General features: G+C 38.9%; 1 protein-coding gene across 1 annotated transcript in view; it reads right to left on the reverse strand.

The window, feature by feature from the left end:
* COL4A5 (collagen type IV alpha 5 chain) overlaps positions 1–15,124 on the reverse strand; it is an 83,712-nt gene that overhangs the window by 35,138 nt on the left and 33,450 nt on the right. Inside the window, exons 3-21 of the mRNA XM_074599931.1 lie at positions 14,569–14,658; positions 13,259–13,303; positions 12,475–12,519; positions 12,306–12,368; positions 11,517–11,570; positions 10,775–10,801; positions 9,448–9,528; positions 8,337–8,399; positions 7,752–7,787; positions 7,612–7,653; positions 7,411–7,503; positions 5,479–5,532; positions 5,316–5,372; positions 3,247–3,291; positions 3,093–3,146; positions 2,870–2,911; positions 2,271–2,403; positions 1,298–1,471; positions 54–137 (exon numbers count right to left, since the gene is read on the reverse strand). Coding sequence (XP_074456032.1) covers positions 54–137; positions 1,298–1,471; positions 2,271–2,403; positions 2,870–2,911; positions 3,093–3,146; positions 3,247–3,291; positions 5,316–5,372; positions 5,479–5,532; positions 7,411–7,503; positions 7,612–7,653; positions 7,752–7,787; positions 8,337–8,399; positions 9,448–9,528; positions 10,775–10,801; positions 11,517–11,570; positions 12,306–12,368; positions 12,475–12,519; positions 13,259–13,303; positions 14,569–14,658 — 1,282 coding nt within the window. The remainder of the gene's footprint in view (positions 1–53; positions 138–1,297; positions 1,472–2,270; positions 2,404–2,869; positions 2,912–3,092; positions 3,147–3,246; positions 3,292–5,315; positions 5,373–5,478; positions 5,533–7,410; positions 7,504–7,611; positions 7,654–7,751; positions 7,788–8,336; positions 8,400–9,447; positions 9,529–10,774; positions 10,802–11,516; positions 11,571–12,305; positions 12,369–12,474; positions 12,520–13,258; positions 13,304–14,568; positions 14,659–15,124) is intronic.

A 15,124-nucleotide genomic window follows, 5' to 3' on the forward strand; every position in this document is an offset into this window, starting at 1 on the left:
TTTTTAACAACCATTCACAAAAAGAGAAAAAAAAGATAGTCATGACACTGTACCTTTTTGGCCTCGCTCCCCTGTAAAGCCTTGTTGTCCTGGAATTCCTGGAGGACCTGGTGGCCCACGCTCACATAACCCTTCACCTAGGGAGAAATTTGTATTAGATTGACATGATTAATTAATTAATACATGTGTTCAGTAAAAAAACGTACTTCCTAGTATTTGTGTGGGTATTCTAATATACCCACACAATCGCAGACCAAACATTTTGATATTTCAGATGGAGGACTGCTAATGAAAACCCACCAAGGTAATCCAAACTCAAAAGGAAACAATCAGTGATATTGCACAACAATCCTCATTTCTCCTTCACAACCTCAACTATCTCCCTGTACTTCTCACAGCCTGCACGCTTCCATCTCTACACTACATTCCGCCATTCAACCTCATATCATAAAAGCATGTGTATGAAATATCAGAGTGAGGGGACTTAAGATGCCAATGCCATCTAGACACTAGATTCCTCTCTGAACTGTGTTATCCCCTCTCCACTACAGCTTTCCAGTTCTTATATTCCACCTCCCATTCCCTACCCTTATACCAAAAAGGACCCAAGAACTTTTACCCACAGTGTCCATTCCCAAGCTAATTTTGTGTGGTCTACACACTAGAATTTTTATCAAATGAAACTGGAATTCTGTGAAAAATTACTCCTTTGACTCTCTTGGTACCACAACTCTTAGTAGGCAATAGTCCCTCCAAGCATTTGTTATATCATATAATGAAAGCTAAATTTACTCAAGACAGTGACAAAGTGGTTACCTCCTGCTTTATGCATAAATTTTAATATAAACTTTCATTAGTTGGATTAAATAGGATGTAACATAAACTGGAAAAAGACTTAATTTTGTACATCTGGGCCAAATCTGCTTGGCCCTGTCATTACTGTGTGTTAACACAAAGGTCCCTCAAGTCTGACAATCTCTTCTCATCCAGTCTAGCTGAATCACACAGGTAAGCCATAGCAGGGCTCACTTGAGGTAGAAGGAGGCATAATAAAGTCAGACTGCAACTCGTACCACTGAATACCCAAATTCTGTAATTGTCTTTAAGGCTACAAGTTCTCCTACAAATGTCCTGATAGGCAATGGGAGAGCCTTGGAGAATGTATCTGTATTGCTTGGAATCTCATGGGCTTCAGCTGCTGATAAAGTACACCTCTGAAGGTACAATTTAAAAAAAAAAAAAAAAAAAAGCAGCTGTTCAGTCTCTTCAAGTTGCTGTCTATGTGGTCATCACTTACCAGGAGGAACAGATGGTGCAGTTGGCCCTGGGGGACCTGGTGGTCCAGGAGGTCCTCGTGGTCCATCAAGTCCTGGTTGCCCAGGAATAGAAACACCAGGTAAACCTGGATCTCCCTTCTGTCCTCTTTCACCAGGTAAGCCAGGTGGGCCAGGAGGTCCAACAGTAGTGATCCCTAAGATGGTAAGAACTTAGTCCCTTGATAGCTCAAAGGTTTAAATCACTTTTTTGCAAGGATGACAATGATATGCAATGAATAACATGATACAGATAAGACTGTGTCTTTCTGTGTAAGTACTCCATAACATTTCTTTTATGGAATCAAACTACACGTTGTTTGCAGTGTTTGACATATGCATATTTTGCATTTTCAGAGATTCTTGTTTAAAAAACTGCCCTGAGACTCTGCAACTAAGTTTATGAAGTAAAAAAAGTAAAAAAGGCCTAATGAAAGGAAGCACTGAATGAAAAAAAGACATTTACAAGGTGTAACATTAGAATCATAAAGCTTTTCTCTGTGCATGTATAAGGCAAATACAGGTGTCACCGCTCATTCCCATTGTAGACTCAGATCATCCCCTCCTTTAGTACTGGCAGTACAGCAGAGACTAGGTTTGATGGCCAGGTACCAGACATCTGGTACACAATACTTTCTCTGTGCAATGCAATGGATAGTGTATGTTATAGGTAAGTGATACGAGATAAATGACCCCTAAGACTGTGAAGCTAGTATCTGTTCGACAGCTGACGATTAGCATCCTCTGTTCACCACAGCAGGGGCAATCAATGTTTAGAATACCTCGTATTATCTCCATAAGCTAAGGACCATCCTTCAAGCTCAAAGATAGCTCTAAAAAGCTCTGCCTTTACTTTCTGCTCAGTCCATCTGTCAAAAGGAGTGTCAAAAGACTGGGAAGCTAAACATCAATTCAGACATTTGAGCATACAACTTATTTTAATGCCTGCACTCCTACCTGGAGAACCTGGTAAGCCAGGTGGGCCTGGCCTACCAGAGAATCCACGCTCCCCCTTGGCTCCTGGAAGTCCTGGCAATCCTTTGCTACCTTTTGGTCCCACTGTTGCATCAATGCCTGGTCTTGAAATGACCTGTAAATGTTTCATGCTCATGTGAAACACGCCAAGAAAAGAGTCACTGGAATGGTAAGGAGATATGAGGGAGAAAAAGTTCAACATACTTTGAAACTTATACCAATGACAGGATGCTTTTCCTGCTCCACTGAATTACCAGGTAAAATCCCAGGAAAGAGCAATCCCCAACAGGAAGCACTTTTACTGCCAAGCCAACATGGTTAAAACAGAGCTTCAATGAAGCTCACTCAATTTCTGCTGGTCTGAGCTTATAGTCTAGCCTTGTGTTTATAACCAAACAAATCCTAGAGCACAGAATCTATCTTGATAGAAGGAAACAATAGTTTCTATTGGTGAATATATGAAATCTTTACTGGTTCTGTTATTGTTATACCCAGAGAAGGGACTCATGGTCATCCAAGAACTATAATGAGACAACACTGTCAACGAAATGCAGAAAGAAAAGAAAGGATCAGTAACTTACAATTCCAGGAGGACCAGGGGGACCAGTGTCACCTTTTTCACCCTACCAATGAAATTAAGAGCATTTTTTTATACTGTGCATTAGTAGACAAGAAAGTTATTGCAAATATTCCTCAACACTGTAACAGCATAGGCTGTTACAATTACTACTTAGCCAGAACCGAACCCAGTGATGGCAGATTTTTAAGCTACTATAGCAATAATGACAAAAAAACCTGGCATACCTTTTCGCCCTCTCTTCCTGGAGCACCATTGATTCCAGGCCCACCGGGTAAACCCTTCAAGGAAAGAGAAAGATAATCACATCCAGATCTTCTCCATATCGGAAGAAAAGCTTATAAGGAGTCTGCTTAGATTAGAAGTGTATGAGTTACTCACATCCCTACCAGGCTGACCAGGTTCTCCATCTTTGCCAGGTTTTCCCTTCAAAGACATAAACATGAATTGAAATAAAATGCTTCCGTGGTGAAGAATTATTATTTCCCATTTTTCAATAAACGAAACCTTATCTAGAATGCAGTCCTTATGATAAATACATCAAAGACTTCAACCAAGTATAATCAATGGAGTTACCTAAGCTGAGGTTTTCATTTTAAAAACCAGAGTACAAAAACATGACAAGTCTCAAAGAAATGTTGGGCAAATACAGCACAAAATGATCTCCAGTTACCTATTGCTGATTTTAACTACTTCTGTGTTTAATAAGTCCCATTATTTTTAACGTTAGATAAACCCTTTTTTTGGAAAACAGATCCTAACTCCTTAACACTGGAACATTATATTTAATTAGGAGATTAGTATAATGTGACCGGTGAAATTAAATACAAACATTTTTGTGTTTGAATTTTAACTCTTCTTTAAAGCAAATGCAATTTTCTGAAGAATAGTATCAACAAAAATATGAAGTACAATTCTGCTCAAAGAAGTGATTTCTAAAACACATGTATTCCTGCTGAACAGATTTGTCATTGCTGCAACAAAAGTAATGCAACCTCCACTTTATTCCAGCATTCACTGGGCAAGACAAATAGAACGCTATTGTTAGCATTACAGAAGCAGTGTGCATGGGAGACACCTGCTGGAACATAACTAGCATAGATGATTAAGTTTCTCAAGCACTGAGAAGTAGATAATAAGACCTGACAGATAAAGCGTATTAGAGGATAACATGATTTGTGAATTCTTTATTATTAGTGATGAGTTCCAATTCTCAAAAATGAGGTTTTAAGATTTCCTGTGAATTTGCAGAACTACATGTTTGATTACATATAATGACATTTTTATGAGTATATCTGAAATGGGTTTGAGCCACACAGAATCATATGGACTTTAAGTATGCGATATGCCCAAATTCAGAGTAATAAAAACCAAACAAAAATGTTGGTAAAGCTTTTGGCAAAAGGCATCTGCCATATCCCCTCAGGACTTTCATCCTTTCAGAAAATTGCAGATTTATGTGGTTCCCCATTTACTTTTGCAGAGAGAAGTAACTTGGAAAATACCAAAAACCACTCAAAGTATAAAGAGATTTTGGGCTTTGTAAATCTGCTTCATATCTTATGTTTCTTAAAGAAGGCAAATCAAAGTCCTCCTACAAAATTCAGCAACTAAGAAGGATTTTATCTAGAACACCAAACATTTGTTTCCATTGTATTTAATTCCCATGGTAATTGGAAAACCTATTACCAACATGTTTCTAAACAGTGTTCATATATTGCCCAATTATCCTGAGCAAGACTTGCATCTTGGTTTTCAAAGGGTTCCATTATGTTGATGAAACCATGGGTTCAAGTAGCTGTGAAAGTGAAATTACAGAATGCTTTGAGCTGGTAGCAGCTTATCTTTTCTTTGCTGGTCCAGCCCATGTTATTTTCATCCTATTTCTTAGCATTTCTATGATCTTCCTCAGCTATTTTGCGCTGTGCTATCCAGGATGGATTTGAGTCTAGACAGAAACAAAGTGATTCATGCTATCCTCAGATTCAGCTATTCTGCCTCATCCCCTCCCCAGATAACACATAAACTGAAGTAGTCTCTTGGGAAGCGACAAATGGCTTTTTGCCATACTTGCCAGTACCTAGCAAACTGAATGAAGACCCTCTCTAAAAGGAAACAGAAAATTGCTGCTTCAGTTCAAGCAGTCCAAGGTTTGAAGAAGCCTTGAAGAAGGTTTCCACATGTAACCAGATAACCTCATTCAAATTAGTCTCTCCTGCCCCCCAAACTAAGATCTACATGTAGATAATTCTATTAGAAAGCACTGAGAAATCCATAGCTAGAAGCACTTAATGAAACAGACGCATCATCTACTAGTTTGCCAAGTTATGGAAAACAAAAAGAAGTCTCTTACCCAGAGGCTGATGGCCCCACCTGAATTCAACATATGCTTAATTCTCAAAGATAACATTGATTGGAAAGATAAATGTTTGGTTAAACAGACTACTTACTCTTTTGCCTGGTTCTCCTTGCTCACCTTTTTCACCTTTTACGCCACCGGGAAGACCCTGGACACACAAACGTCATCTTAAACTGAGCCCACAAGCCAGAGTAGAATGAATTTACAGTTCTGATACAGACATAACAAAAAAGAACTAAAAGAGGACTACTCACAGGAGGGCCTTGTGGCCCAGGAAGTCCTGGTGGGCCTGGATCACCTGGAATACCCTGTCAAGCATGGGCAAAGAAAAAGAGGATTAAAGCCTCCATCACTCCCTAGTAGCTCAGTTGATTTTTTTTTTAAATAAAATCTTTTTTCTGCTGTCGTTTAGATTTCCAAGTACTATGAACAGTAAAGGATCATATTTATTCTTTTTTTGTGTGGAACTTCAAGTGCATCTATAAATTTTATTAACCACTCATCCTGTTTATTTAGGTTATTCACTCCACTAAGACACAACTGCCTCCTGCGTGCACTGCAGCACCTGGTTTGGTGGCCTGCAGTTACTATATGAAAATAAAAAGATGGAAGAAAAAAAAGGAGGGGAGAGGGAAGGGGAGAGGAGGAGGAGGGGAGGAGAGGAAGGAAGGACAAATGCCAGATCCTGATGAAATTATAGGAGCAACAGTCATTAGATTACTGGTAATTGTTGAAGTTGTGAGGACATCAAGATCAGTAACGTGTTCAACAGAAAAGTGTCACAGGATCACTGTTTTAAAAAGTTAGGGTTTCTATTCTGTCTTGTTACACCTCTGTACAAGTTCTTAAATCTCTTCACCATTAACCTAATGAAAAGTTACAGGTTACTGAATCCACAAAGGGTTTCCATGCAGACTTTCTCTTATTTTCTTAGAGGCCTCCCAGACTTTTACGAGCCCATCTATACACTTGACTTTTCAGTAAGAGATCACAGGTGAAGGTACACACCAGCACTTTGTGTGTACTTCACAAAAAAATAAGTGTAATGTTGAAATTTTTTACTGAGTGTGTACTACCAAGCATGACCTTTACTGCAATAAAACCAAATTTTTAAACTTTGAAATAATTGTTAATACTGGTCAAAGACAATGCACTCAAACTGTGTTTGAAAGTCTTCGTGCTTTAAAAGGAATGTAGTTAGAATACTTTTATTTTGTACATTTATGTAACTTAATGGCAGTATAATTAGTCCTTCAGAGATCCCTGATGACAGAGGCAAATTACTCTGACCCTAATAAAGTCAGATGAATTTTTACTTCTACTACAGTGTGGTCAAAACATCACCTTGTGTTTTCTTAGAACTATAAAAACGCACAATGCTGCTTTTTACCTTCTGCCTACTGCTTTGGTACGCAGCAGTATTTTATTTTGTCAGGGTGTAGGATAATTTTGTCCTTCATCTTGATCAAAACCATTTGCTACCCTTCCTCTCACAAGATCATTAAGCACCACTAAGGCATTCCCTAGAGCTATCCACCGATGTACATTTGCAATGTACAGTCATCCTAGAAAGGCCTCAGTCTCTGGTTTTGTCGCTGTCTTTTTAGGGGTGGGGAAGGATCCATACAAATCAAACCAACAGTTTGAGCTTACTGTCATAATATGGCTTGATATTTACTTTTGAGAGGCCAGAAACAGGGAAAGCACTTCATTCAGACCACAAGGAAGAAAGATCTTGGGGCATCACTAATGACAAAAAAAAAAAAAAGGAGAAAGAAAAAAAAAAAAGAAAAAAGGAAAAAAAAGAGAAAGAAAAAAAAAATTGAGTTAAAATTTTTGGAAGACTTCTTCACAATGGATGACACAGCTGGTTACTTAACAGGAATCTGAAGCCCAGACAGCTTTGAAAATCCCAGTCTGGGTGTTCCAAGGAATGAGAATATTTTAACTGCTTTTACTGTTCCTATGAACTTCCTTTAAGAGAGTTTCTTAAGGATAGTTATTTTACTAAGGGAAGTAACTGAGCTAATATGACTAGCATGCCTTCTATTAAGGGAAAAGTGCTCAGGCCTGAAATAGTCAGTGCTTTGAGAAAAATAACAGAAGTAAGCAAGCAGGGTGTGAGTATATATGAGCCAAACCAATGGAGGCTGCATCATTGCAGATGGATATAATTTCCCACTCACCTGATCTCCTTTCTGAAACTCAATGTCATTTGGTCTCTTCTGTTCTCCAATTTGTCCTGGTGGCCCTGGAGGTCCCTGAAGACCTTGTTCACCCTAATGTGCAAGAAGATTGCAGGCTGTTACAGGCAATACAAGCCGAAATGGCCTGCATAAGTATTTTGAAAGCAATAAGCAAAAATATCATCATGATCACCTACTCACTTTTTCACCTTTGGGTCCTTGGAAATTCAAACCCATATTACCCTGCAAAAAGTATAACTCATCAGCCCTTAGAAGTCACAAATGAACAGAAAGAAAAACAAAACACTCCACCACCATAATCAATGAGGGAAAGAAAATACCTTAGGTCCTGGCAGCCCTGGTGGACCAGGAGGTCCCTATGAAAAAAGGAAACAAACAAAAAAGTAATTTCCAAGCACTTTACATGCCCCCTTGTGGGAAAAATCAAAAAAACAGTGTAGCTACTTTGACTCCTGTGCATTATACCCATGTTGACAGAGCACCTTGCCATCCACTGAAAGCTCTTCCTCATGCTATTCAGCTTCACAAATATGTAAGAAACTAGTTCTTCCTTTAAGTGAGAAAGTCAAATAAAATTAATCAGTCAGGTATTATACATCAAGGGAAAAGTCATCCTGGTCTAAATAAGCTAAATCTTGTCCCTCAGGTTTCACATAAATAAGGAGCCTGCACAAAGAGTCAGCCTTATTTAAAGCAAAAAGAGGTCTGGGAAGAGGCTGTTTCAAATGTATCACATTTAAACATGCACAGTGGCCGCTCCAGGGTGAACTGACTGCATGGTTGCTGTTGTCTTCATACCAAGTCTTGACTTCTGAGATCTGTGCGCTTTATCGATCTGCCTCTGAGGACATGACAAAGTAACTGCCCCATTTAACACTTATGGGTAACAGGTTAAAGAAACTTACTGTCAAACCTGGTGGCCCTGGAGGGCCAATTGGACCTGGTACTCCCATGGAGCCGGGTGGGCCCTGTTGAGAAAGTGGAGGAGGTTATGAGAGGCACCTTTTATGGAAAAAACAGTGAGACATTCAAGGTCAAAAAAACCCAATAGCTGGCACCCCATACACGTCAAATCAAAGTAGCTGACCACTAACCTACCAATTTGTCATTGTGCATAGGCCTAAAGCAGTGTACATCATGTGGGGATTGTTCTGCTCTCAACACCAATACATCTTTTTGGCTTGGATACGGGAATGCTTTTTTTTTGGTTCTTTTTTTTTTGTTTGTTTTGAACGACTTTTGCTCTTTTTTTCTCTTCATGCACTGAGAGAGAACAACAAAACACTTTGTACTGTGATTCCTCCCAGCCAGAAACAGACAATAGGGAAGCACAGATCAGAGGAACAGAAATGCTAACAGGCTCAGTCTGGTCAGCATAGCCTGGGGCTTGCCTCTCTGTACCAGGAAATGGGAGTCTCTGGCTTCTGTCCAGTCCAGGCTGATAGATTCATTTTCTGCTCCCCTTGTTCTTCCACTAAAGCAATGAATGGCTCAGTGGGGAAGCATAGGGCCTGGAGTCACTAGCTGTTTTCACAGAAGACTGCTGGGAGAACAGAAACACTGTTCAGGAGGTGCAACATGAGGAGAACAGCTGAGACGTTGCCCTCTCTTCCCACCATCCAAAATAGTGGCTTACAGCCCAGAAAGGCAGATGTTACTTCCTTTACCTCAGGGTGAAGAAGGGAAAGGAACTCCAAAACTGATACAAAGAACGCCTAGGAAGGGGGAACAGGCAGGGGAAACAGAGAAGCAAGTCTGGAACTGTCAGTACTTCCATCTGCTGGATACCATTTTCATGACCAGTGGACCTTTCTGGCCTCTGTGGGTGACCCTATTGCAATGTGGAAGCACTTTCCCTCGAGCCATAAACTAGAGGTACGTTAAATGTGAACCCTGCTTCTCCATGTAAACATATGGATCCCCTAGCACCAAATGTTCCAATTGTCCTGTAACGCAAATACTTTACATGTTATCTTTTTGGCAGAACACAGCCTAATAGAACTTTACACAACTTACAGGTATGCCTGGAAGACCTGGAAATCCTGGGTCGCCCTTCTGTCCTGGCAGCAAGGATGTAATTATTTCACCTGGTTCACCCTAGAAGAATAACAGCTGACGTTAATTAATAGCACATTTTACACTTCTTTAACACCATTCTGACTCCCAAGGACACATAGTGGCTTCTTAAGACTCAAAGACATGCTACACTCTAGCAGTACTCTTTAATATAAGTACTAGATTCTCCAAGAAGAGCTCTTTTTAGGAGAGACCTTTGCATATTTGGAGGATTCTTTACACAGCTAAACTACCAGCTATTAACAGTTCTCTTTTCATATGTACAAATATACCAGCATTGATTTAAATTCCAAAAGATTAGGGGACTAAAATACAAATGCTTCACAAAAGAAAGACATTCTAGCTCCATGTGAAAGCAATGAATAGGACACAACAGAAAAAAGGCTCATGCAGCTTTATCCAATGTCCCACCTCATGAGATTAACGCTGAGTATGCTGTTACACTACCCATGCTTCATGTTCTATATTGAAGCACAGTTTCTTATTGATTTCAGGGAAGATCTTTGTTTTAAAAGTATATGTTCTGATCAGCTTGCCTTTTAACATATTTCAAACAATTGGGAAGAAAAGGAGCTGAGAAAAACAATTCAGTTTAATAGTCACCGTTTCCCAGCACCAGTGTTATGCTGTCCTCTCAGGATTTTATTGGAATAATTCTGTGGGTCACATTTCCCTTCAAATAGATTTGAACCAAAATTCATATTCTGGCCCATGCTCAAATAGGTTAAGGATACAACAAAAAAACCCTTAAAAAATAAAAGGGGTCCTTAAGGTCCAAAATCAGATTATGAGACTATTTACATTAGAAGAAAAAGCCATCTATGTAGTAATCTACACAGCAGAAAGCACGTGTCTAAAAGGAACATAAGATGTTGCACTGGTCTCGTCACTGGATACTTAGAGTTATTATTGGTTAGTCTCTAGTAGTGTTCTTGAGCGTGCACAGGTACACTACCGGTGCATTTGGGTGTTTGTAGGCATTTTGCTAAATTGATGGCTCTCAACACAGACACTGTCCCTCACACTCCCAAGGAAACCAGATTCAGAAAACAGTCCACTGCTTCTGGAACTACTGACCTAAATTGAGTAAAGCTACTGCAGAATTTCCAGTTAGTTGCACTGCAGTGGCCTATGAACACTAAGCTTTCTGCAGAATGTCACCACAGTTTCCAATGGATGCACATGGTCTTGGATAAAAGCAAGCAGGTTACTTACGCCAGATCACACTGCACTCCCATACCTCGCTGTGTGAGTACACAACACTTACCTTCATACCTGGCAGACCAGGGGGTCCCTTTGTTTAAAAGAAACAAAAAACAAAAGAAAGATCAATAGAAATAGATCATTTGTATGTTATTTGCAAATCGCTGATCAGCTCTACACCATTAAAGATGGAAATCTAGAGAGATACAAAATAGGAGAAAAAAATTTTTATGACCTTCAGAATCAAATGGAAAAATTAGACAAGTGCTTTCACAGTGGATGCTGAGCATTAAAGGGACTACATTTCCATTTCCTAGCAATTTGTTTCTTTATTGCCTCCTGTTATCCATCCTGCCTACTACATTTCTTTCTGTTCGTACTTGGGTTCTGACAGTCACTTTGCTGTACGTCCTTATGTTTTATAATGAAAACACCCTACACTATCTCTTTTTTCTGCCCCATTAGTCACCAGTAACTCTTTAGATGTACTGGATAACTATATCAAGATCTTACCTCTCAGATGCATATGCATGTATTTGTATTTTTCTGCAGGTGGCAAAGCATCTCAGCACATGAGAATTCGAAGGGCTTTTTATTAGCTTTACCACAGCATGCAGCAGAAAAGCTCACTCTTATTGGACATCTAAAATATTCTGACGAACCACAAAAAAATTTAATATATCCTTATTTATTAAAAGACAACTGCAAAAAGAGGCTGATATTTATCTGATCTTTCACACATCTAAGTAGAAGTCTTCCAGTGAATTACAGGTAGCTGTAATCTGAAGCGGAAATCTTTTACTTACAGGAGGCCCTTGTAAACCAGGAAAACCTGGACTGCCTGGGAATCCACGCTCTCCCTTAGGAATGAAGAAAATGGTTAGCTAAAACCAAACCAAAACGTAACAAAACCAGATAAACATTTTGGACTGAAAAGTCCAGTTTCATTGTTAGCTTATGAGTCCAGAGTAGCAAATTGTATTGCAACAAGCTATAGGATGAACAGTTTGTTAAATCACACAACTGATTGAAACAGAACTTTCCACATTCAGATATTTCCACATATTTCCAGGCAAAGTGCTATACTAGAGATGGAAAACATGTATAGTGCTATAGAAGATTGACTTTTCTTATGCAACAGTCATAACCTGAAACTAAGTAACATCTTAGAATGAAAATGACTCCTTCCAAAAAGGATACTGCATCGGTATTTGCAATGCAATTTAATTATTAAAAATTAATAACTAAAGAGTCCCACTGTTAGGTAATGAGTTTTCCTTGGTAGGAAGAGTCTACCACAAAGATGAGATGCAGTATATGGTCTAGTTATCACACACTCCTGCCAGTTGTTTTCTATAAAATTAAGGATTAGAACAAAGAATTTAACTACATTGGCTGCAGAGTATAAATGTCTGTTGATGTTGGCAATTTCTGGCAGAACTTGTGCTCTAAGTACCAGACCGTGCCACCTTCTCTCAGAGGTATGTCTGAATTACCTCGGAATTACCTGCATAACTCAGTAACAGCAAGTCGCTGTTAACAACAAAAGCTCTTATATTATTATTGCATTGTTAAGAATTTTAAAGGGATTATACCTTTGTTCCATTGCATCCTGGGATACCCTGAGGTCCTGGTGGCCCATCTTGTCCTGGTAATCCCTTTAAAGTGGAAAAGAAGAAAGAAGAGTTAGATTGTAAGTTGCTCTTCTGGACGTGAAAGACAAAAGGGAACAGATTCATATCTATATAAGCCATTCCTACTCACAGGAAGTCCTGGTGTTCCTGGAAATCCTGGAAGCCCTGGAGGTCCCTAGAAGGAAAGTAATCACATAGGTTTTACACAGTGTGGTATGAATGGATGTACAAAAGGATTTACCAAGATTTTACTAAATGTAACATATTTGTGCATATGTAAGTAAAGAAAAAGAGAAACATCTGAATCACCTGTAAAAAAAGAATGCCATGCTATGCAGCCATAAAGGCTCTTACCCTTCCTTCATGGAAATATTCACAAAAACATATGAGAAGACAATGCAGAACAACTACAGTAACTGTATTTATATATATATAGAAAATAAATGAACACTCATGGTGTGGAAAATGAATGTATCCCAATGAAGTCAGAGATGTCAATTGTCACCAGCTGAGGGGTCTGACAAAAAGAAAAAGCAAAGGCACAAAACCAAAAAGATTTCCAGACAAACCAACCTCTCCTGTATTGACCCTCCGTATACTGTGTCTACTTCAGAATAAACTGAAGCAAAGTTACTGGAGAGTGTTTGGGTCCTGTATAGCAAAACAGATCAAATAAGTATTGGGGCTACTCTCCCTAATGAGTTTATGAAAGTAATACAAGCAATATGTAAGATTGCATTACTTATGCAGTCTTACACTACTTATAAAATCTATTCTAGCTGGTAGATAAATTACTCTTCAAATTTAAGTTAATTTTTCCCCCGTAAATCAACACTGTGTGAAGACCCACTCAGTGCCTGGCAGTCTTTATCCATAATTCCAATATAGCATCCTAAAACTGCATCATTACTTACTCTGATTCCTTTGGGTCCAATAGGTCCTGGAAGTCCATCATCACCCTAAAAAGCCAACAAATAAACACACTGAAGTTTGCAGTCTGCCTTTCTATCAAATTAAATTGTAAGCATGATAAAATTTCTTCTACGTGTTTATAGTTAAGTGGACTAAAAGTGCTATTAGTTGTCATTTCCTGAGTAAAAGCGTTGAAAATTATTTTATTTTGGGTGTTGGACTTTGAATTGAAAAGTATTTGTTAGAGCCAATAAACCACGACTTTCAGAAAATGTTTTTTAAAAAAATCAAAGCTATTTAAGAGTGCTTATAAGCAGAAACCTGTTGTGCTTTCATCAAATATCCTACAGTGACCTCTTGTGGGCAAAACAAGATATACAAGATTAAATGTGAATGATACTGTAACCATTATTATTTTGTATTATGATAATGCCGAACTTCATATCCAAATCTTGAGAAGAAAAGGCATTTACGGACTAACAATACAATCAAAGTTTCTAGTCCAAGACCCTCTGTTGTTTCACTCTTGTTATATCCAATTAATCTTCTCTTCTAGTGCAGACTTTCATTTTTTTCTCATCACCTACCTATTCTTTCTTTGCTTCTTTTTGATGTGCTTCTGTTAGTTATACTGTGAGCATTTGCAAAAGAAATGGCAGATGCCAGATAATCTTGTGTATATTAAATATAAATGCATTCAGAGGAAGGCTTTTCAACATTTTAATACTATATTACACCATCTGAGCATAATGATGTAATTTGGTAGCAAATACAAATAAACTGAAATCCTTCAGGGAAAGCAAGGAGGATTCCTCGATTGTCTCTGCACAGGTTCAATGAGGGCTTCATTTGCATTGCCCCACCCCATACCAGCCCAGGAATGCCACCAGGTGTAACCATCAGCTTACATACATGGTGGGAGCCCTCCGGGCAGCTGACAGCCAAACACCACTCTTATCAGTAAACTAAGCGATGGAGTGCGCTATTGCAAGGACTAATAAAACTACATGACGGTACCTTGCCAGACCTGTTCTTTGACCTTAATCTGCAGTACTTAGTGAAAGCATAGAAGCACGCATGTAGCATTTGCAAGCACGTGTATAGGTGAAGAATAGGAAACTTAGAGCAATCTTGTCCTCTGGTTGACCATTCAAACCAACCAAACAGAAAACCTATGTCACATACCAACATCTGAAAATTTTGACTATTAAACCAACAATAATCAAGAGTTCTGGAGTGAATTAGGATCAGCACTACAAGCAAGGTAACACTACCTGGCATTTTTATACTATTCAAGTGAATGGGGGCTTACCTTTGAGCCTCTTGGACCAGGTGGTCCTTCAGGTCCTGGAAATCCAGGCAAACCTGGCTGTCCTTCCAAGCCTGGGAATCCCCTTTCACCCTACAAAAAGAATAGGTGGTGGTGGAAGCGTAACATGACATAAGCACAAGTTATGATAGAAAAATTCAGAAAACACATTATCTTTCCGGTTTTCTACAGGAAGTCATCATACAGACAAACTAACACTGTGATTAAACATCTCACTTGCTTCACTACAGAAATTCCTAAACATACACATGCATTACCTTTAATTGCACCACTTAGGTTTCATAGGAGGTTTATCCAGTATGCAAGCCACTAATTTACCAAAATAATTCAACCATCTGCTTCCCCTATGCTGTTTAAATACACAGAACTCTCCCCTCTTCCTATAAAAAATTGCTTTATTAATTACTAATTCTCTCCTGAAAGCTCACCTCTGCTGCAATACCTATAAACACTCTCAGAAGGGTGTAGATTGCTGCTATATCATGACTGCCTTTTATTATTTCACATTTGCAAGATTGTTATTTGTAATAAAAAAGCA

The sequence above is a fragment of the Larus michahellis genome, chromosome 9 (assembly GCF_964199755.1).
Source record: "Larus michahellis chromosome 9, bLarMic1.1, whole genome shotgun sequence".
Classification (NCBI taxonomy): Eukaryota; Metazoa; Chordata; class Aves; order Charadriiformes; family Laridae; genus Larus; species Larus michahellis.